This window comes from Leptinotarsa decemlineata, unplaced genomic scaffold (genome assembly GCF_025532065.1).
Source record: "Leptinotarsa decemlineata unplaced genomic scaffold, Ldec_3_MD MMD2_tig00000505_RagTag_RagTag, whole genome shotgun sequence".
In the NCBI taxonomy this organism is placed as follows: domain Eukaryota; kingdom Metazoa; phylum Arthropoda; class Insecta; order Coleoptera; family Chrysomelidae; genus Leptinotarsa; species Leptinotarsa decemlineata.
The window spans coordinates 6,486,173-6,509,207 of NW_027412549.1; the positions used below are offsets into that span (position 1 = coordinate 6,486,173).

General features: G+C 33.0%; 1 protein-coding gene across 4 annotated transcripts in view; it reads right to left on the bottom strand.

Annotated features, from left to right (window-relative positions):
• Positions 1–19,197, bottom strand: part of Rok (Rho kinase) — a 66,791-nt gene extending 47,594 nt beyond the window's left edge. For 3 of the 4 annotated variants that reach the window (XR_012465142.1, XR_012465141.1, XM_074173826.1), the window contains exons 1-6: positions 19,063–19,197; positions 18,499–18,743; positions 14,110–14,366; positions 12,425–12,746; positions 8,322–9,184; positions 544–762 (exon numbers count right to left, since the gene is read on the bottom strand). Coding sequence is in view for 2 of the 4 variants with exons in the window: in XM_074173826.1 (XP_074029927.1) it covers positions 544–762; positions 8,322–9,184; positions 12,425–12,746; positions 14,110–14,366; positions 18,499–18,679 (1,842 nt within the window). In the remaining 2 variants the exon portion in view is untranslated. Of the gene's footprint in view, positions 1–543; positions 763–8,321; positions 9,185–12,424; positions 12,747–14,109; positions 14,367–18,498; positions 18,744–18,949 lie in introns of all 4 variants that reach the window. The other variant, XM_074173827.1, reaches the window with a different exon arrangement.
• Positions 19,198–23,035: the final 3,838 nt, after the last annotated feature.

The window sequence follows — 23,035 nt, forward strand, 5'->3', positions numbered from 1 at the left end:
ATTTCCATGTGCACCACTTTCTATTGACGGAAACTCATTTTCTACTTCAGGACCATAAAAAATTTATTTTCAAGAGGTATCAAATGACCTAAAAATTAACATGGGCTTGCAGTCCATAAGTTTATAAAAGCAACCATGGAAAATATATTATCACAGGCTTTTGATGTCTTGGTAAGTTTGAGACAAGTTAAACAAAAAATTTTGAAATGTTAAGTTAATAAAACAATGTGATGTGAAGAATATATAGTATAATATTTACATATTTTATTGTGTACATAGGAATTAAATTTTTTTTTAAATACAAATTTTGTTTTCATTATTTTTTTATTTGTGGATAATGCTATAATATATGTACAAAGAACACCTTTATAGAGTAATGGACATGTCAATTAATTAAATTTGAAATAAATGAATGTGAAAAATAATCCTCAGTATAAAATGGTAGAATGGGAAATGTTTCAGTAAACATCTATTCAAACGATGAATCGGGTTTACTATATAGATATCTGACATCTTATAGACTGATCAACCATAATAACATACCTGGGATCTTGCTTTCTTCTCTTGGGCCAACTGATCCTGCAAGGTGGTTACTTCTGACTGGAGAGCATCTCGTTGACTTTGTAGGGACTGCAGCAATGACTGGTATTCAGTCACTCTATGCTCCGAATTTGATTTTGCTATTGTCAGTTCATTGGCTTGTTTTCTCAACTTCTGACAATTTTCCGTTTCACCTTTTAGTTTCTCTTGCATCTCATTCACCTAAAAAACAAACATAATGTACATGTGACATAGTTGAAGAAAGGATAGTCGATACAGGGAATTATATTCCATAAGTTCATTTATGATAAATTAAACAAAAGTATGAAAACATAAAACAGGACGTACTCACGACAACAAAACTTTAATAAAGACATTCGTTTCAGTGAAAATAAGATAGATGTTAAGAAGAAAGATATCTGAATATTTTACCTAGCAAGACCAAACCAATTATTTATTTTGGATTCTGGTTTCATCTAGATACCTTACAGTATAAGTTTCAAAGACCAAAAGCGAATTATCATTTAACAGTCTATGTCAAACTTTGGCTTTTCAACAGATTGCCCCGAGGACATGAGGGAGGTTTGAGTTTTTTGTCGATCCCATAAACAGTGTATTCATAAAGAGAAATGTCCATGTTTACTTATAGTACATACATACGAGGTCCGGCTTTTGAATAACGAGACTGCGCGCCTAGAGGGTGCCCTATAGGAGTGGGTAAAAAAATGAGTAGTCCGTTGGGTATCTGGAAATATTCTCTATTCAAGAACCAAAACACGTTTCCGTAACTTTTATAGTATTTGTGCAGTGGCTGTTTGAAACGAATGAACGCGCTATCTGTGAACCACTATTTGGCCGATAAACGCACTCCAGTGCTTGAACACGCGCCGTACTCGCCAGATTTTGAACCGTGCGACTTTTTTCGGTATCTGAAGATAAAATCTGCTTTGAAAGGGACCCGATTTGAGTCGATGGAAGGGGATAAAGCAAAAAACGGCAGAGCTCCTAAAGGCTCTCACCAAAGAAGACTTCCAGAACTGCTTCGATCAATGGAAAAAACGTATGGACCTCGTACATGCATAATAATATGAACCATCACCAACTTTATTTTTCACTAATTATATAGTAATTGAAGCTTTGCAAAGTCTGGAGTTGAATTAGAATCCATGTTCTAATGATATTTGATATACTTTGAGTAGAAAATATGAATAAGGAAATGGAAAAAATAACCAAGAATTGGTCAATATAAATTCCAAAGGGAATTATTATGTGATGGAACTGGTCAATACTTTATGAAAGTATCACTTCATTGTAAGATTTTAGTGAACATTTTTCATTGGACAATAACACTATTCACACATATAAACACATATTTGAATACACTTAGTAATATTTTTGAAAAAAATATGCGCTCATTGAACTACATTAAAAAGTTTCATAAAGAGGAACACCTACAAAATTATTGCAATAGGTACAGAAGTGTATATAACACTGGCATAAAACAGGCTAAGCTTTCGTATTATCATACCAGGATTATTATAATTGAAATCCGTGGAAAGAGCAGAAATCAAATTGGTGAAATCAATTTGAAACCTGCCTGTATCAACGATTACTATTGCTCTATCGCAACTAAACTTACTAATGACATTTCCACTAATATTCATATTAATCCAATGCAACATCTTGAGAATGTAAGAATTGACGAGAACTTCTTTCTATTTCCAACAGACCCAGATCAAATAAAGAGTGCTATGAAGGACATTAAGAACAAAAAGGCATCTGGAGCGGATGGTTTGTCTATAAATATGCTGGAAAAATGCCCGCGGCAGCTATTGACACGCTTACTGATATAATAAATGAATCTTTTGTCTCGGGAACATTTCCAACTATATTTAAATCAGCCATGGTAATCCCAATTTCCAAAGGAGGGGATAGGGAGGATCTATCAAATTATAGACCAATATCCCTCCTATCTACTATTGCAAAAATCATAAAAAAATTACTAAAGAAGCGACTCATGTCATTTTTCATTAAACATAAAATACTAAATGGTAACCAATACGGTTTCCAAACCAATAAAAGTACAAATGACACTAACTATAAATTTTTAGAAAACGTGTCCACTAATCTTAATAATCAAGAAGCGACCGCGGCGGTGTTCTGTGACTTATCCAAAGCTTTTGATTGTGTGAATCATGGAATACTGCTGCAGAAGCTTGAGTACTATGGCATCAGAGGCATATCCCATAAATAGATGATATCTTACTTGAAAGACCGGGAACAATATGTGAAAGTTTCGAGTGCAGTATCTGAGAAAAAAATTGACCAGCGAAGTTCCACAAGGCTCTGTCTTGGGCCCCATATTATTTTTGTTATAAGTAAATGATCTCACTAACTTGAATATTAGTGATAGGTTCACTTTATTTGCAGATGATGCAACTATAGAATGGCACACTAAAGATAAGATTACTCTCAGCCAATTGATCTCTTCAGATTGAACTGAAATAAAAAGGTGGTGCGATGCCAATCAAATGGTCTACAACTCTACGAAAACTAAGTGTTATCATTTAAATGGGACATCGGCAAAATACAACTAAATAATGATACACTCATGAAATCTGATAATTATAGATTCTTAGGTATTGTGTTGAACCATAATTTAAAGTTTGATGAGCATATTATGACAATGGCAAAGAAATTGTCATCTGGGTTATTCGAAATGACATCGGTGTTCTTATTGCTAGAAAAGCCTGCTTTGCTCTCCTGAAATCTCACATCAGATATGGGATAGCATTTTGGAGAGCCTGCTCACAAGCGTTGTTTTCAATGATCTTTAATCTACAAAAGAGAGCACTGAGATACATATGCCATGTTAACCATCAAACTTCATGTAAACCCTTATTTATATCTCAGAGGATACTCACGCTAACATCAATCTTCGTGTTAGAATCAACTAGTTAAGTTCATAATAATAATAATAATAATAATCTTTATTTCAAAGAGTGTTTTACACAAATCAGCGAAAAACAAAAAAAATGAAACACTGTCAATTTTCAAAATTCTTAAATCTAATATCTAATAAGAATAATTTAGAAAGTCTTCTACATTATATGGTTCTACTTCAATGAGGAAGGATTTAACATTTGTTTTAAATTTGTTGATGTTGTTCAAGGTTTTAATGTTCTCTGGCAAGGATGTCGGTGCCAGCCTAGACATAAAATCCCTCTACCCGAGTATACCCATAAACGAAGCCCTAGCCACCATTAGAACTGATCATAGCTTTCCGCAACATATCACGGATCTAGCAGAGCACTGCCTTAAAAACACCTATTTCATATTTGACAACCAGTTCTATAAACAGGTAGAGGGAGCTCCGATGGGTTCCTCCCTATCGCCCGTGATCGCAAACCTGTTCATGATGCACTTCGAGAAAGAAGCACTTAACTAAGCCCGCCTCAAACCAACCCTGTGGAAAAGATATGTAGACGACATATTCATCATCTGGCCCCACGGAAAACAAGAACTAGACCGGTTTGTGACCTACCTGAACAACATCCATCCCCGCATCCAGTTCACTACCGAAAGAGAGGAGAACAGGCAGCTACCTTTCCTAGACCTACTCATAACACGAAAACCAACTGGCAACTTGGGTTATACAGTTTACCGAAAACCCACACACACCAACTGCTACCTACAAGCAGCATCACACCACCACCCCACCCAACTACAATCCGTAGCCAACTCGTTAATATCACGCAGTTTCCGCCTAACAGAACCAACAAACAGGGCAACAGAATTGGGGGAGACAACAAAGGCTCTGCGACAAAATGGCTACGGACCAAAGATCATTCAAAAGGCCATCAACAGACAAAGAAGAACCGAAAAAACATTCCCTAGATCGAGAGAAGACTCTCCACATGACAGACAATCTGCGACACTACCTTATATCAAAGGTGTGACCGACAAAATCGGGACAATACTAAGACGTAAAAACATTCGGACAACCTACAAACAGCACAAAACGATATCCAGTTGGCTGCCCAGACCGAAAGAGAGAATTTCCCTAGAAAACCAAGGAGTATATAGCATCACATGCGAGGACTGTGGACAACAATATATCGGTCAGACCAACAGACGTATATCTGCCAGAACCCAGGAGCACAAAAACTCGATAAGAACAAAACAAACCTCCTCTGCCCTCTTTCAACACCATCTACAAACAGGTCACAAGATTAATTTTGAGTCCACAAAACAGATAGCACAGGTGCAAAACCCAAGAATTCGACAAATCAGGGAAGCTATCGAAATCGAAAAGCAAGGCCTCATCAACAAAAGGGATGACTCACTAAACATCCCAAGGATTTGGAAAACAATAATTAAAAACAACCACCAAAGACAACCACAAATTGATAATTAACCATCGCAGGTAGGAGAACCGCCAGAAGCCATTAACAACCCTCAGGTAGAAAAACAGGTAGGAGAACTATCAAAAGTCATCAACAATCGTCAGGTAGGAAAACAGGTAACAAATCCATACAACTTACGCAAGCGAAACCATATAAAAACACCACAAGAAGAACCTAACATCAGTTACACCTCTCGAAGCGAAGCAGTAACTCGTCTTGATAATGCCATCTGAGATGATGGCGAAACGTCGACTATCGAATAGTACACAACAGATGAACACCCGGAAGAACAACACATCATATTCTACCATCCGTGAAAACCTACATTGTAATATATATATATATATATATATATATATATATATACTAAGAAACCTTCTGCAGGAATTGATGATATTTCTGGGGTTACTCTTAAATTTGTCAGTGATATAATATGTAATGCACTATCTTTCATAATTAATAAATCCTATGAAAAAGGAAAATATCCAGAAGTTCTCAAAACCTCAAAGTCTGTGCCAATATTTAAGGGTAAGGGATCTAGAAATGACGTCGGAAGTTATAGAAACGTGTGTATACAATCTCAATTCGCGAAAGTCCTCGAAAGCAGTTACAATACACGGTTAAGCAATTTTATAGAACAAAATAATCTTATTCAAAATAATCTTATTCTAAATTGTCAGCATGGCTTCAGGCATAAAAAATCTACAGAAACTGCTATAAAAGAATTATGTAACCATATTTATTACTGCTTGAATGAAAAACAAAATCCAATAGCCGTTTATTATGACCTTAGTAGGGCTTTTGATACTATAGATCACAGATTATTAATAGAGAAACTTTATAGGATAGGTATTCAAGGAGTGGCCAACACTTGGATAGAATCCTATTTAAAGGATAGGTCACAGATAGTGGTTATAGACAAAGTGAAATCTAACCGATTAAAAGTAACAACTGGTGTACCTCAAGGCTCTATTTTAGGTCCTTCACTATTTATTGCTTTCATTAATGATATTATATATTCATGTACATCTCATAACAAAATGATTATCTATGCAGATGATACAAACCAGCTGGTGGCTGAAAAATCTCTAGCAGGCACTGTTACAACTAGCAATACATGTGCGCGCGAATTCCAACAATGGTGCGAGAATAATGGATTATCAGTCAACATCAATAAAACTTGTTTTATGGTATTTCAACAACAAAATATCAGTCTTGACCATAGTCCATTAATAAGAATGGATCATAGGTCCATAGAGCAAGTAAAATATTGTAAATTCCTTGGAGTATACATAGATCAGAAGCTCACATGGAATGTTCATACAGATCATATTGTATCCAAACTAAGCAGTGTTTGCTTTGTTATTCGACAACTACAAGGAACAGTATCTCTGGAAACTCTTAAGCTAGCTTATTATGGTCTTGTTCAGTCCACACTGAGTTATGGTCTTATTGTTTGGGGCAATTCTGCTCATATTCAAAAGGTGTTTATAATACAGAAAAGAATTTTAAGATGTATGGTGAGAGCCAACCCTCGAGAGAGCTGTAGAGAAATCTTTGTTCGTTTGAGAATTCTAACTCTTTCATGCTTATATATATATTTAATAACTCTTGAGGTAAAAAAAAGGCACTTCAGCCATGAGAGGGGTTTTATGATCCACAATTATAGTACACGCAACGCTAATTGTATACGTTTGCCATTCTCTCGCTTATCACTGGGACAGAATTCATATATGTATCAGGAAATTATTTGCTATAATCACACAGTCACACTAATGGGTGAAATTGAGAGCTTTAAATTATTTAAATCAAAATTGTTTGATCTTTTATGTTCAAAGGCCTTTTATTCAATGGACGAGTTCTTAGCATTCTGTTCATAGTATATATAAATTGGTATAGGGTAGCTTATGCTTTTATTTTTATACTAATTGTATTTGTTGTATGTCTGACTAGTCCGATAAGTTTTAGGGAGGCAAGTTTATATGCTTATCTTGTAAAACTTCAGTGATGAATAAACATATCTATCTATCTATCTATGTATATATATATATATATATATATATATATATATATATATATATATATATATATATATATATTATTTTAATGTTTTTATCATCTGATAACTCTGTCCTGTTTTGAATTATAACGAATTGATATAGAATAAATTAGAAAAACTGTTTTTATATCTATTTTACTGTATTGTTGTGAAAATATTTTTAGTAGCATAACTGTATATATACATTTATAAGTTCATTCACTTTCAACATCCGAGAATCCATATTTCAATTTTATTTAATTATCTGACCTCCTGTTCATTTTAAACAGTTACGATTTATGTACTATTACATTTAGGAGCTTTGTCAATAAGAATTATATTCTTCAGATAATAAAGCATGCTTAGATTTGATTTGATCATTCCAAATATTCAGCACGGTTATCTTCTTTGAAGCCAACAATAATGAATTTTCAATTTTTTTAACAACTGGACATAAAGTCATGACAGAAAACCAACCAAAAGCATATAACTCAAGTTTGATAAATTCTTTGAGAAAATCCCTCACCAAACTAATGAATCTGACTACATCTACCCCAAGTAATGAGAATTTTTGAAGAATTGTTCTTCTCAAGTCAGGATCAACAACACTCTTATGAAAAAAATTCAAGATTTCAAGTACTACTAGAATCAGCACTAGAGTCACTAAAACTAACCGAAATGATTGAAAGGAATACAACAGAGTTTGAAACTAGATCACAAAGAATAACAATTTGTACCAACTCAAATTATCTAGAGGAACAAACTATTGAACTTTCGAGTATCATTATTGAAGAAAAACTGACCTGGCACTAACACATTGACCTACTCAATAGAAGACTATCCAGCATAACCTTTGTAATTCGTCAGCTGAAGCACCTAACTAGTTTGTCCACACTAAAGATTCACTTTTTCAATCGCAACTTCTCAATTATGAAGTGAAATATGGAAAAATTCTTCTAGGGCAGCAATCATTCTCAGTAAACAAAAAATCTTTATGCTCCACAAAATAGTGCCACTACCTTGTAGTGTTACAAATACATGTTAATGTGTAAAGTGAGTAATAAATCTATCTAATACTTAAAATACATTAGAAATAAACCTACTCGAAAAATATTTATTCATATACATTTTTGAGCTGAAGGTTAATTGAAAAATGACAGTTGGGGAATGAAGAAGAATTGAAAAGAAATGTTTTCTACTGAGTATAACTCCAATAATGAACCAAAATCATAAAAAGTATCTAACATTAGTTTCAGACACTTGTATTAATAATTATATTTCTCAAGAAACAGAGGTTATCTAAATTCAGATTTTCCAAATTACAAAACATAACATACCTGCTTCTCTAGTAATTGGATTTTATCATTGTGCTGTTGATTATTATTCATTTCCCTCGTTCTTTTAGTCTGTTCCTCTTCAAATCTCTTTTTTAATTCAGCCAAATACTTTTCCGTATTTTTCCGCAAATCGCTTTCATATTCAGCCTTCCTCTGAACTTCCTTGTAATTGTGTCTGAGAATCGTCAAATCCTTTTCATACCTTGTAACTTCTTCCCTGACATCACTTTCTCGTTGAGCAATGGCTTCTAGCTGAACCAGTAATTGTCGTTGTTTTTCTTCTAGTGTTTCTACATTAAGTTTTTCCTGCTCTAATAGCAGTTCTAATTTTACAATTTGAGCATTAGAGTTTTTGCTGTCGGCCTGCATATTCTGCTTGCCATCCACCCTATCCGAAGATAGTAATTGGTAGTCGGAATTGTACGTGAATCCTATAAAAGGTAAATGGTTACCAACAAAAGTATTAGGCACTGGAAAAGTCTCCTCAGGAGTTTCATCTTTTTCATAATCGTCAAAGTTGCTTGTGTCATCATCGCTCGTAAGTTCCGGCACTACAGGAGGCGCCATGTCACGCAAATTTTCAAACGTCCACTGTTCATTGTTTATAAAAAAAGGGTGCGACTTTATTTCATCTACACTATTTCTGCCTAAGCGCTTATTTCTATCACATAATAGACCCTGTATGAGCGTTTTTGCTTCATTGGATATTTCCACTTCTTCGGGGAATGACAGATTGTTTTCATGGTACATTATTTTGTTGTAAGTCCCTAATAAACTGTCGGCATAAAAAGGAGTTTCTCCTACCAACATTTCATAAACAAAAATGCCCACAGACCACCAGTCACACTCTCTGCCATAAATCCCTAAAAAAAATCAGAATGTTACGTACAATAAAATTTTCAAAGGCCTGGAGAGTTATTTTTTGATTAATTTCAGGAAGAAATTAAGGGATATTCTGATTGATAAAGCCTATTATGATTTTAATGAGATTTGAAATAACCACCCACTTCGTGAATTGTAGGATATACTTATAATATTTTTTTAATTGTGACCTGTATGTTTAAGGAAAGTTTAAATTTGCATATTACCTATTCGTTTTACTACAATGTAAGTGACATACTCTATTTTATATAGATATTTTAGTAATTGAATTTATATTGTTACCATAGCTGAATAACGTTTGTCAATCAGAAATTTTCTTACAACAAATGTATTTATCTTTGTCTCTCAATATCCCAGGAATCGTTAAGTGCGGTTACCCAAAACAGTAATTTTTGATAGGTTATTTGATATTTCAACTGCAAAAAAAATCAAAACTTAGAGTCTTACCCAACCTGTGGATTCATATCAAATTGAATTTAATTATATAAAATAATCTCAGGTATCAAATTTATTTGGCAATTCTTTCTGTAGATATTGAAATGTACACTTTTAAAAATGAATATGATTTCAAATTAATACTGGATGGATGTACTATTATTACCTTGTGATGCATAGCACCCAGCTCTAAATGTAGTTGTCAATTTTGAAAATCTCCATGCAGAATTAACTTTTAATAGTTTTAGATACAATTTAAAAAAAGGCAACTATGTAGGTCTAAATTATTACTTGGGTGGAATAAACTGGGACGAACTATGGGGTAATATAACTGACATAGATAAGGCAGTTGATAATTTTTACAAGGTGCTGTTTTATGATATGCACAATTTTATTCCCGTTGTGCGATTTAGAAAATCAAAGTTTCCTCATTGGTTTTCAAGTGACTTAATATACTTAACAAAAGAAAAGAAAATAACACATAAGCTGTTTAAAAAAAGTCAAAATTGGGATGATTATTTGATATGTTTTGATATGTTTTATCAGGTGTACCACAAGTAAGCCATCTAGGGCCGTTTCTTTTCAACATTTTTATTAATGATATCAGAGTTAACTTAAAATATACTGACATCTTTCTTTTTGCAGATGATTTAAAAATGTTTAAGACAATTCAAACACCAGATGATTGCTTAATATTACAAACAGATTTAAACAGATTTAGTGAATGGTGTTCACAAAATGATATGAATCTCAACGTGAATAAATGTAAATGTATGACGTACTATCAAGTACTTACACCTGTAAACTATGATTACTACATATAGGGAGAACTTTTAACACGTGTCGAATTTGTAACTGATTTAGGAGTAGTGATGGATGAAAAACTGGATTTTCACCTACATTATAATTATATTATAAACAAAGCAACAAAAATGCTAGGCTTCATTTGTCGTACTTCCAAGGACTTCTCTAATATTGAATGTATAAAAATGCTGTATTTCACCCTGGTAAGATCAGTCTTAGATTATTGCAGTTCCATTTGGTCACCCACCTATGAAAGTCCTGCACTTAACATTGAACGGGTACAAAAAAAAAATCTTAAATTTTTGGCGTTCAAGTTAAAAATGCCCTTGAAGGACCATTCATTAGATGATATTCGTAGGGTTGCAGATATAATGAAGCTAAGTAGTCGCAGAGTGGAAACTGACTTAAAACTCTTATTCCAATTATTAAATTCTCTTATTAACTGCCCTGCATTGCTAGCACAAATTGGCTTACATGTTCCTTCTAGAAATACAAGGAATACAGAAACATTTGCAATAGATTTTCATCGTTGTAACTACGGTAAACATTCTTCCCTGTCTAGAGTAGCTATTGGTGGTAATAAAGTTGATCTGGACTTCTTTTCATTGAATGAAATAAAATTTAAGTTTGCATTACGCTCGCTCAGAAATAAATTATAAATGGTAATAAATATAAACATAAACATCCTCAATTATTGAATTTTCCATATCTTAATCGTTCATTTATTTAATTAATATTTCAATTCAGTAAATTTTTTTTCTCACTGTTATTCTTTATTAATAAATTAGTTTTACTTCTAGCAAGTAAGTTAGATGTAATTATTTGTTGTATTCATATAATTTATTGTGAAATATCTTAAACTTAATTGGATGTTACCTGTTAATGAATAAATAAATGAATAAATAAATAAATAAATATTTATTCAATTATGAATAAAAGTTATCCAAGATGCCTCTTCCCAAAAGAGGTTCCACTGATAATCCAAACAAATCCTGTCAAAGCTATCAAAAATAATTGAGAACCTGGTAAATTAACCTGGAGAACCTGGTTAAATTTCAGCTATCAAATGATTTGCCTTTTGATTAAAAAACAGTAGATGCCATTTTCAATTTTTTCGAAGAAATCTACCTAGCTGCCGCATTGTTTCTTGACCTTCCCAAAGCTTTTGACTGCATAAGTCAAAGAATTCTGCTGCAAGAGCTCTCTCAGTTCAAGTGTCAGGCTGAAGATCTTGACTGGTTCAGATCATATTTTTCTGTATAAGTGAAAATATATCAATATCTGAAAGGGAAATAAGTGCATTGCGTTTCTAGAGATCAGCTCTGGACCTAATTATTTTCCTTTAATTCAATAACGATAAAGTCAGTTTAATATTGATGGAAGATTCACAATTGTTTGCATATGATACTACAATTTTCTGGCACAATAAAGCTTTACTCGAGTGCCCTGGTTCTAATATTGCGAAAATAAAAACTTGGTGTGATGTGAACTTGCTTAATGCTGAATATTTCCAAAACATACCAAACAAATTAACAGATTCGCTATTATTTTTAGTGCTGTAATATTGTTACATAAATATATCTGGAAGGATAGTTATTCACCACTAGTTTTATATACAACTTGTTCATACAACTTGTTATATACAACTTGTTCACTTATTATATCAAAAGTGTTTAAACAAAATTGAAAAGGGTATAATTTTAAGAGAGAATAATTTTTGGAAAATAATGGTTTTTTGGTTTTCCAGTACTGAGGGTAAAATGAAAAAAAATTTGTAAAATATGTGGGCTCCTTAAGTAACTTAATAACGATCGATTTCACTTCCTATCCTCCAATCCGTGCTAGGATTCACACGTTGAAAGGTAAGACCTCGTTAGTCCTTAGCTCGCACAAGTTTCGATTTTTGAGAGTTGTCGTTGTGGGGGGGCAACAGTTGGTTAACGGAAAATAAGATTTAAAACAGATTTTTTTCAAACACTCACCCTTTCCATGACTTTGAAGTACTTCTGGAGAAATATAATCAGGTGTACCAACAACATTATTGGATCTGACGAGACCATCTTCATCCATCCGCATACAAGTACCAAAATCGGCCAACTTCAAATGACCATATTTGTCCAATAACATATTGTCCGGTTTGACATCCCTGTGAACGAATCCCATAGAGTGGATGACATCTAAGGCAAGAACAACTTCCATTGTGTAAAATTTGGCCCACGTTTCTGGTATGTCATAATTTGACATGAGGTTTACAATATCACCACCAGGCATGTAATCCATGACCATATATAAATGTTTAGCATCCTACAAAACAAGTAACAATCGAATTTTTATTGAATTTTTCAACTTTCAAACATAACATACATAACTAACAAACATAACTTTGCTACAATCTATATTTTGATTACAATACTCACAGATCATATTAGTGAGAGATAATTCCAGTAGCTGGTCTAATTTCAAATATTTCAATAATGAGTGTATAAGTGTCGAACATCATTGAATTACTTATATCGAATGACTTCACAATTCATTTATTTATTCGTTATAATAAATTCTCTTTCAAAATGAATTGATGGATGTAGCCATTACTACATGGTAGATCATCATGAAAAATGAGAATTAAAACTTCCTATGTTTTTATAAAACTTTTATTTGTAACTAACGTTACTGCAGTTTTGTCCTGCAAGGACATTTTCGAACGAATACAATTGTATTCATATTACTGAATATTAGTCACCAATGAAGTCCTAAATTTAAATTGAATGGAGGTATGTTTGAAAATCTTACATGTATGAATGTATTAATACACAATATATCACCTCACATATGTGTCATCAATATCAACAGAATACACCTGGGTTTTGTTTAAAGAAATTTGAATTTTTAAAATGTATTTTATCAGGTATCAGCCGGGTGAGATTTTGTTCTCTATAATCGTAACTCCGGCCGTGAAAGCCTAAATTCTTATATCGATATCCTCAGTTGACTACATTTGAACAGCTGATTTTTAAAAGGCTCCTAAGCCACTATTTTGCTTCGAGAAATATTTTCTGAGCTTACCGTCGGAGAAACTGTACTTGACCCAAAATTTCATGAAAATGTACAGATTTTATTAGAGGCAATTTTATTTTTTCACACTATATATATATATATATATATATATATATATATATATATATATATATATATATATATATATATATATATATAACTGAAAATATTTCCTTGTAATAACATTTCTGTTATTATGAATGTATAATTCGTGTTAGGAATCACACGTTAAAAGGTAAGACCTCGTTAGTCCTTAACTCGCACAAGTTTCTCAACTTCCGAGAGTTGTCGTTCGTATGGGGACGACAGCTGATTAACGGAAAAACAGATTTCAGACAGACAGACACATAAAAAAACTAACAGTTTTGTTATACATACAATAAAAGAATATTTTCAGGTTTAGCATAAATCCTAGATATTTAAATGTCACAAACTGTACTTATATTAATTATTTATTATGATTAATGTGATTTTAATGATATTCACCTATGAATTGCAATTCAAATTTCCCTTCGAATCTCACTAGTATGGTCTATTTATTTTGAATAATTAATTTTCCAATGTCATTTTCTGAAAAATCATAACTAATAATTTTTCAGAAAATGACAATTACCTGGAATGCAAAATGTAACTGAACAATCCATTCCGAACTGGCGTGTGCCATGATATGTCTTTCCTCCCAGAAAAATGCAGAATCCGATCTTTTGATCAGATCGGCCTTACTGAGCCGCTTCATAGCATATACTTTCTTAGTATACTTGTGACGGACCAATTGAACCTTTCCAAAGGCTCCGCGGCCTATAACTTTTATGTGGTCAAAGTCATCTGTTTTCATGCGTAAATTAATAATGTCGTTGGCAAATTCATCATCTGAAAAAAAAAAACCATTCCTTATTTATCCACATTCCTCTTCCACAAAAATATTTTTCCCAGACACCAAGAACTGTAACTATCTGCTCGACTTGTCATTCACCAAGTTGACGTCATCAGGAGGTGATCTAAACATCATCAGATGATTTAAACATCTCCTGATGTTGCCGACATGGTTGCTGAAATTCACGTCGAAAAAAGCGTCACATCTCTAGTGTGTGGGAGAAAAGGTGATTTTGTTTGGTTTATTAATTTTACTGTTATTGAACTCAACATCACACATACATCAGTATATATTTTCATACAATTTTCAGTGTTATTAAAAATTTGACATTTTATTAAAAATGTATTTTAAAGGGGTAGCAGGCCCCAATATTATTTTATTTATTTCTACTTCATATCACAAAATTTCAAAGATAATCTTGATCTACCAAGTTGTGATTGTAACCTATTATTTCAATACTTAGTTGAATGAATTACATATTCAGTGATTCCGAAATAATATTTCTGAATTGCGTAACTCTAACCTACTAGGTTCAAATTTAGTTTTACAAATTATCATTTTCAAAAGTATGCTTTTGTGGGGCAATTTTATATATTTTCATAAAATAAATATTTACCGTTATAATGAAAGGAAAACAACACAAAAGTTAATGTGAGTTTCTGTATGAATTAACATGAGGAGTCAATTCAAACTACAGTTCATGAAAAATAAAAAAAAAACATATTGAAGATTACAAATTAATGGAAAATGGCAATCAGTTTCAAGACATGCTGTACATGCTCTCATGAAAACAACTTACATATTGCAGGAAAAAAAAACAAGGTAACTAAACATTTGCATTATAAAACTGTAAAGTCATCAACACTTGGTTATAATTTAAAATGATCCAAAATAAAATAAAATGCAATGTATTAGGTTGTTTCAAAAGTTCTGTCTGTTTTAATGTCATGTGTTTTTGTAGCTTCATATCTCAATAAATATTTATTCTACAGTGTCGTGGTATATACTGATCGATAGAGAATTTTTTACTCTTTACATGAATGCTGTCATTTTCCATATTTCAAATTTTTCCCCTTTTCAGCTTATATTATGATGTCGTTAAGTGATTTTCGTATAATTTTTCTCTATGAATTCAAATTGAATCAAAATATTGTCAAAACAACGCGAAAAATTTACCAGGCATTTGGCAATGATAGTGTTAAAGTTGGTTTGCGAAAATTCATCACGAAGTATTAGATGATTTTGTATTTAATCAATGACAATGTTAGTGTCAATATTGGTTTGCGAAAATTCGTTTCAGAGATTTTAGCCTCGACGGTGGTTTGAGGGTTTGAGGACCCTAGTGGAGACTGACACATCACAAATGGTGCGTGGGATGGCGCAAAAACTAAGCAACAGTTCCTATCATTTGTTTGATGGTTTAAAACATATTGGAAACGTCACGTATAATGAAATGTGTATCCTCTTTGACAACAGGAGGCATTCAGGACAATGGTTGGACACCAAAGAGCTACACAGGTACTTCCCAAGGGCGAAAACCCAAAAAAAAAAGGCCATGAATACTGTATGGTGGTCAGCGACTGGTGTGATTCGCTATAACTTTCTGCAACCGGGTTAAATCATCACAGCAGAGTCCTGCTGTGATGATTTAACACAGCAGAAATTGCATCAGCAGCAGTCTGCAGTGGTCCTCAGAAGAGGCCTGATTCTGCTCCATGACAATGCCTGTCCGCACGTCTCATAAATCACTGTCCGAAATTAAACGAATTGAGCGTCGAAGTTCTTCCTAACCCACAATACTCTCCAGACCTCTCGCCAATCGACTACAATCTTTTCAAGCACTTTGATAAATTTCTTACCGGTGGAACCTTCGCCAATCAGGATCAGGCATAAAAGGCCTTCGTCGACTTCATCGAATCCCGAGCACCCACATTTTATGCAGGCGGAATTAATCGAATTGTGTTACAATTCAAATGACGCTTATTTCTACTGAATTGAAAAAGTATTCATTGAGATATTACAGAGTAAAGTGGACTCATAAAAACGGACAAACATTTTGAAACAACCTAATATAAGGACCTACTCAAATAAAGGAACTGATGAAAGTTAGTTGAACTCCACCATCACAGCCTTCATTCCCTAAAAGATGGAACTAATTAATTAAAATGATAAGAAAAGTTGGAATATTTTTTGAAATCTAGGAACGGAATTTTTTAGCCTCCAAAACTGAACATATTTCTTTGATCAACTGAAAGAAGTTGAAATAAAACCAATACATATTTTCAAAATTATTTGATTTTTTGAGGTGATTGTACGTTATTTTTTGAAGAAGAAGAACTTTATTTCCAGATTGGCAAGCCTAATAGAAACATAATTAATGTACTTTAAATATAATACATAAAAATCTAAATAAATTAGTCTATTATAACCAAATAACAGAAAATCCCAAAAAAAGAAAAAAAACTATATCGCACATATTATTCTATATAGGATACACGTTTACATATTTACTTATATATTCATTCAAAGCAAAGTCTCAGTTATTATTATATTTTAAATATAAATTAGCTTTAATTCAGTTTTTCGTTATGAATGTTACCAAGTCCCTCTTGAATTAGGGTCTAGCAAGTGAGTAAATTTAACGAATTCCGTGGCACATTTCAGTCAACCAATCGCAATGACATATGTTTCAAATGAATCAATAAATTTACATACTCGCCTCTCGCTGGGCAAGGTATGCAAATGTTCAGTACCAGACATTTTGCTTACAAGTGGTGAAGACATAGTCAAGAGAAATACTCTATTTGAATCAACAATAACACCGCTTAAGAATAAAACTGATCCAAAGGTACGACGAACACAAAAAGGCATACATAAACCCAATAATACATAAATCAAATCTCGCAACACACGCCATACAAAACAAACATAACTTTCCCCCACCAGAGAACATAAAACTCCACAACACTACCTTACATTCAATATACTACACAAAACAATACACATTCCTAGAAACAGCGAATTTAGAGAAAATCCAACAGAAAGGATATTACCTGATGTAACCCAAATACAGGCAAATTTACCTATAGTACCTGCAGAACCTGTACTAAGGCGTGATGTCTGGTTTTTTCAACTAGACTAGTTGAAAAAAACAGACATCACCAGAAGATGGCAAATGAGACTTTGCCGAAACGTTGTGAAAATAATCCTTATGGAGAGAAAATACACAGAACACAGAGCGAAACCCGAGAAAACAGCTCATCATATATATATATATGCATGATTTTTCCATTCCTTATCAGTTCTACCCGCATGTAATGTTTATCATAATGCTTATTCAGGAATGTGTTGATAGATAGTACATATTTTGAAGTATAGACTTATTTATGTACAATGGTGTTTTATTTTTAAAATACTGTCTGCAAGAGACTATTTTATATAAAAACTCAATTATTTGAGAATTCAAAATGTATTTTTGTATATCTTGAAATTATTTAGACAAGCTTGCATGATAAAGAAACTAATCAAGTAGAAATGCTATCAAACTAAATTGAAATAGATGATTTGTCTAGAGTCATTGGTATATTTTCATTACAAAATATTGGATAATTTTGTATTCAATCAACCTGAGATATTTATAATGACTAATGCTTTTGAAGAGCTTATCATACAGTTGAAACTTTCAATAAAACATCATAACTTTAAATTAGGAGAAATTATTATATCATAGGAATTATATTATATTAGAGAAAATAGAAGTATTTTATATTGTTACGTACTTTAAAAAGAGTAGTTTACATTATGAAGGATTTTGAAAAACTGTTAAGGAATATGCAAAATCACTGTTATCAAAAGTCAGACTGGCCATATATTCGAAATGGTGTTTGCCAGCCGGGCTCTCAACCCTATGTTATCCAACCCTTCCCATGTAATCGACCCTACTGTTATCCACTAAACTTGTCCAAAAAAGAAATTCAATAATTTCTTGCACCCAAATACTCCCATTTAAATAATTATTAAAGATATTTACAAGATGTGTACCAACTTTTTAAACTTCCAGCTTACATTACGAAAAAGTTTATGGTTTCATTCATAACAAGTTATAAAACTTAAGAAAAGTTTACTTACATCTATTTAAGTAAACTTCCACATTCTTCAGTTTTTTAATGGCAGGATTATCACAGTCTGTACAAATTGCTTGTACTGTGTCAAGTAAAGAGTCGATGTTGCCTTTACCTTGTGAGTCCTGAATTAGATCTTCGAGAAGATGTAGTCTCTTTCTTCTATCTTCATCATTAATAATATCCATTTTAATATCAACCTACCTAAATAATATTGGAGCTATGAAGGATTGCAAAATATATTGTTTAGTCCTGAAATAAGTGATTTTCGTTAGTACATGGGGCTGCAAACACTCATCTTTGTATTTAAACTCGAGAATTGATGATATAAACAATAATTATGAATAAATATACGGGAAAAAATATCAAAAATTTGAAATATCAGGATAGAATTGATAGAAATTTGACCTGTCAGGAAAATTTACATTTCTTTGTGACTATTTCTCAAGTTTTATTACCTTAACATTACAAATTGAAGAAAGACTTCTAATTCTAATATATACGTAGAATTGATACCTTCGATACTAATTTATAAGAATCTAGTATGAATAACAAAAAAAAACATATTTACTTTTCGTTCATATCAAAGCAGCCATTTTAAAAAATTAATCATCGCCATCGCGAAATCTCATAATACAGTACATTCAGATCAAAGAGTCCACAAATTCAGATTGACACCGTAGAACAACACCCAACCACAGAATATTCTGTGACCCCACTTCATTTACTTGAAAAAAATTGTTCTGAGACCCGCGACCGGTTCCTTAAAAAAAGTCGAGTCGAATGAATAGTCAGACAAATCAGTGGTCGAACTAAAATCAGTATTTTTGGCCAAATTTCGACACATTGGCCTCTAGAATTCTTTTCTCGCAATCTTATCTCACACATTTTTATGCAATGCATTTGAATGATTTTTTGTTGAAAATGTTGCTTGCTCTCACTTGCTTGCGTTCGTATATTTTTCCAATATTTTCATTCATCCTTTCATATATTTTGCAAGATATTTTATTTAGAGCTATCTAAATAGAACCATCATATATTTTTGGTTTACTTCGTGAGTGTTCGTGTATGTGTTTTGGTTTTGGAATGGCACCATTCAGCAACAGTTTTATTTTTACTTCCTTCGATAAGTATTTTTTATGAAGATAATTTAGTTTATTCCTCTCCATTCTTCAATTTTCTTAGAAAAAAAAGGTTCTGGCTTCCTACTCCTCCATCTTTATACAAAACAATGTGGGAATCTTCCAAAGAAAGACAGAAAGCAATTAATTTCAAAATAAACTCTTTACAAATACGTGTAGATCGTGCAAAGAAGTAACTTTCAGACACAAACTGGAAAAAAACCCTCTCCAAACAACTACTTACATATACACTTTAAATTACAACTTGTGATGCACTGAGGCATTAAATTACAAAAAAAATAGTTTCGAAACAACAAATATAAACATTGAATTATACAAAAATACTTTTTCCTATTCAGTTTGTACTCCAAACATTCGTTATGAAATTGAATCATATATCATTCACAGGATTGCTGCAAAATATAGTATATAAAAGAGATAAAATTTCACTTACATGAAACATTTGTCATCCTCAATGACTGACATCGATCTCGTCGGGCCCTGTCACCGAATCGCAGCACCCAGCATCATCAAGCAATAACCACTCCCCACACCATGTGGTAAGTGATCGTTGGGTCCGAGAATCATGTGCCCTAATCAGATGCAATGAGCCAAGAATCACAGCCTTTTGCAACTGACCAGCCAAGATTTCTGCCTTATTGCGACAAGCCGGGACATGATCTTGAGATTCGAGAGAAGAGAGGACTTCATTCCACCTACAACGCCATTTTTCTAGGTAGAGTTTGTGGAATTTGAAGACAAAATCTCGATATTTCATGCGTTTTTTTCTCCTCTTTATGGACGATACTCGTCTCACCCTGGGCTGAAAATTCAGCCACGGATATCGTTTCTCTATGATGTTCGAGAAGAACTACATCAGCCTTATTAGCTTCTATATGAGCCTATATAATCCCGATAGATTCGGTACTTCTTATTCAACACAACGGATTCAATTTCCTCCGGAGGTTAGGGCAATGCTGGTATATATCTCGTCAGAAGGCACCTTAAAATGACACAATGATAGTCTTTGGGCAGCGTTATATCGATGTATCTAGCTGAGACTTCATATATAATGAATATGCTGACAGCAAGTGGATTTATCAGTCCAAAGGGTGAGGGAGCCAGGCTCCAACCTGTTTGAAATCAAGACGACGTGCAGCAAGTGGATTAAGGTCTCAGGCCCCTCGCGAGAGGTCTTGTACCTAGTGTCAGGAACCTCTATACCCATCACACGACTGGTAAATTAATATATATATATATATATATATATATATATATATATATATATTATATATATATATATATATATATATATATATATATATATATATATATATATATATATATATATATATATATATATCTCAAAAATTAATAAGCACGCCGTATATATATATATACCTCAAAATATATATATATCTCAAAAATTAATAAGCACGCCGTATATATATATATATATATATATATATATATATATATATATATATATATATATATATATAAAACTTTTTTTCACTATTGGGTTGCAGCAATTGATAAGTGAACTCTTTATAACTATTCTCAAGCTTTCGAGTAACTTAAACTCATCGTCAGGCGTACTAGAAAATACAAATTACAAATTTTTGATAATAGAATATAATATAAATGTATCTTCTTCAACCTCAGATTCGTCACTGTTGCTACCGCTATCATCAAAGTGATGATAGCGGTAGCAACAGTGGTGGTGTTCAATACGGTTGTCTACGTCCCACATTTTTTGCTCCTCTTTTAAAACATGCTGCATGCATTTCTTCCAGTCTTCTGCAGAAACAGTTCGAATAGCTTCTTGTAGGTGATGTTGCACGTCCACTAATTTAAATGTTCTGTTTTCTCGTGCCATATATCCTTTTACTTGCGCCCAGATTAATTCTATTGGGTTTAATTCGCAGTGGTATGGTAGTAACCTTAAAACTGTAATTTCACGACTTAACGCCATTTCATCCACTGCGAATTTTTTATGTTTGTCTGTGTGTAATTTTGTTAGCTGAAGTAGTTCTGCCTTTAAACGATCTTTGTTATATTGGATGTTCTTATCAATTAAACCATTCTTGAATTGCTGCTTTTTTCCTTGATTGTTTCGGTAATGGTTCTAAATGTCGACTATGGTATGGGGCATTGTCCATGACGATGACAGACGCAGGTTCCACAAGTTGAATGATGCATTCAAACCATTTTTCAAACACCTCCGCATTCATCTCTTCATGATAGTCGCCTGTTTTCTTAGATTTAAATATTAATTCACCATTTGGTAAAAATCCACTGTCGCTTCCTATATGCGTAACTATCAGACGACTACCTTTTCCAGATGGCTGTTTTAACCCAACTGACAAACCTTCAATAAAGGCTTGTCGTGCACTTGTTATATTACCATCCTGCCATACTTTTTTGACCGTATGTCTTTGGTTAACCCATGTCTCGTCCATGAAGTACAATTTTTTTTTGAGCTTCCGAAATTCGTTAATTTTTCTTAGATAGTTTCTTCTCGATGCTATTATTTCTTGACGTTCAATGAGAATGCTTTTCCTGTCAACTTTTCCGTACGTAAATTTCATTTCGTGTACAAGTTTCCTAAAAGTTTCTTTACCCATTTTTGGGACCAATTCATGATCGCTAAGTGCCTCCAGAACTGTTTGTAGTGTGGGCAGCTCATTTCTGAAAAAGAAACTGTGAATATTTCTGCGTATACTGGCTTTGGCTTCTTCATCAACTGTGATTTTTTTTCGTCCGCTACTAGTTTTTGGCGTTTGTACGTCCCCATGAATTTCTGCTTCTCTTAGTATTTTGTAAATCGATGATTTTGGTACACCGGTATAATCAGAGCACATATCAACTAATTTATCTTTTGTAATTGTGGAACTTAATGATGTAGAAATGCCCGGTTGGTTATTCGGAGGTACACACGTACAATTACAGCACATATGCACAAAGTCATCTTTTGGTGGCTGATGATCTCTTTCAAGACAGTAAAATACTCGCAGTACAATTTGTTTTTCTCCTACTGGCCGAGACTCCGACCGTTTTACCTTTTTCGACCATGTCTCCCATTTTTTGAGTAGTTTGAGAACGGTGTAGAAATATAATTATTTAACGCTTAAACACTTATTAGCACTATTATTTTCACCAATTGTTATCACAACACGTCGATTGCTGACTAACTTAACTGTAAAACGTACAATTCACGCTGTATAATTCACAAACCAATGATACGCTCGTGGCTGCAAGTACATTAGTGAGGACTGCAACGATGAGATGGAAGTTATGGTAAATTGACAAAGACAGTAATATCGTTGCGTACAGCGTTGCCACTAGTTGTAATAAATATCTAACACTATACGGAAAATAATGAATTTTAACTGATCAGTAATCAGGAAATGTATAAGTATT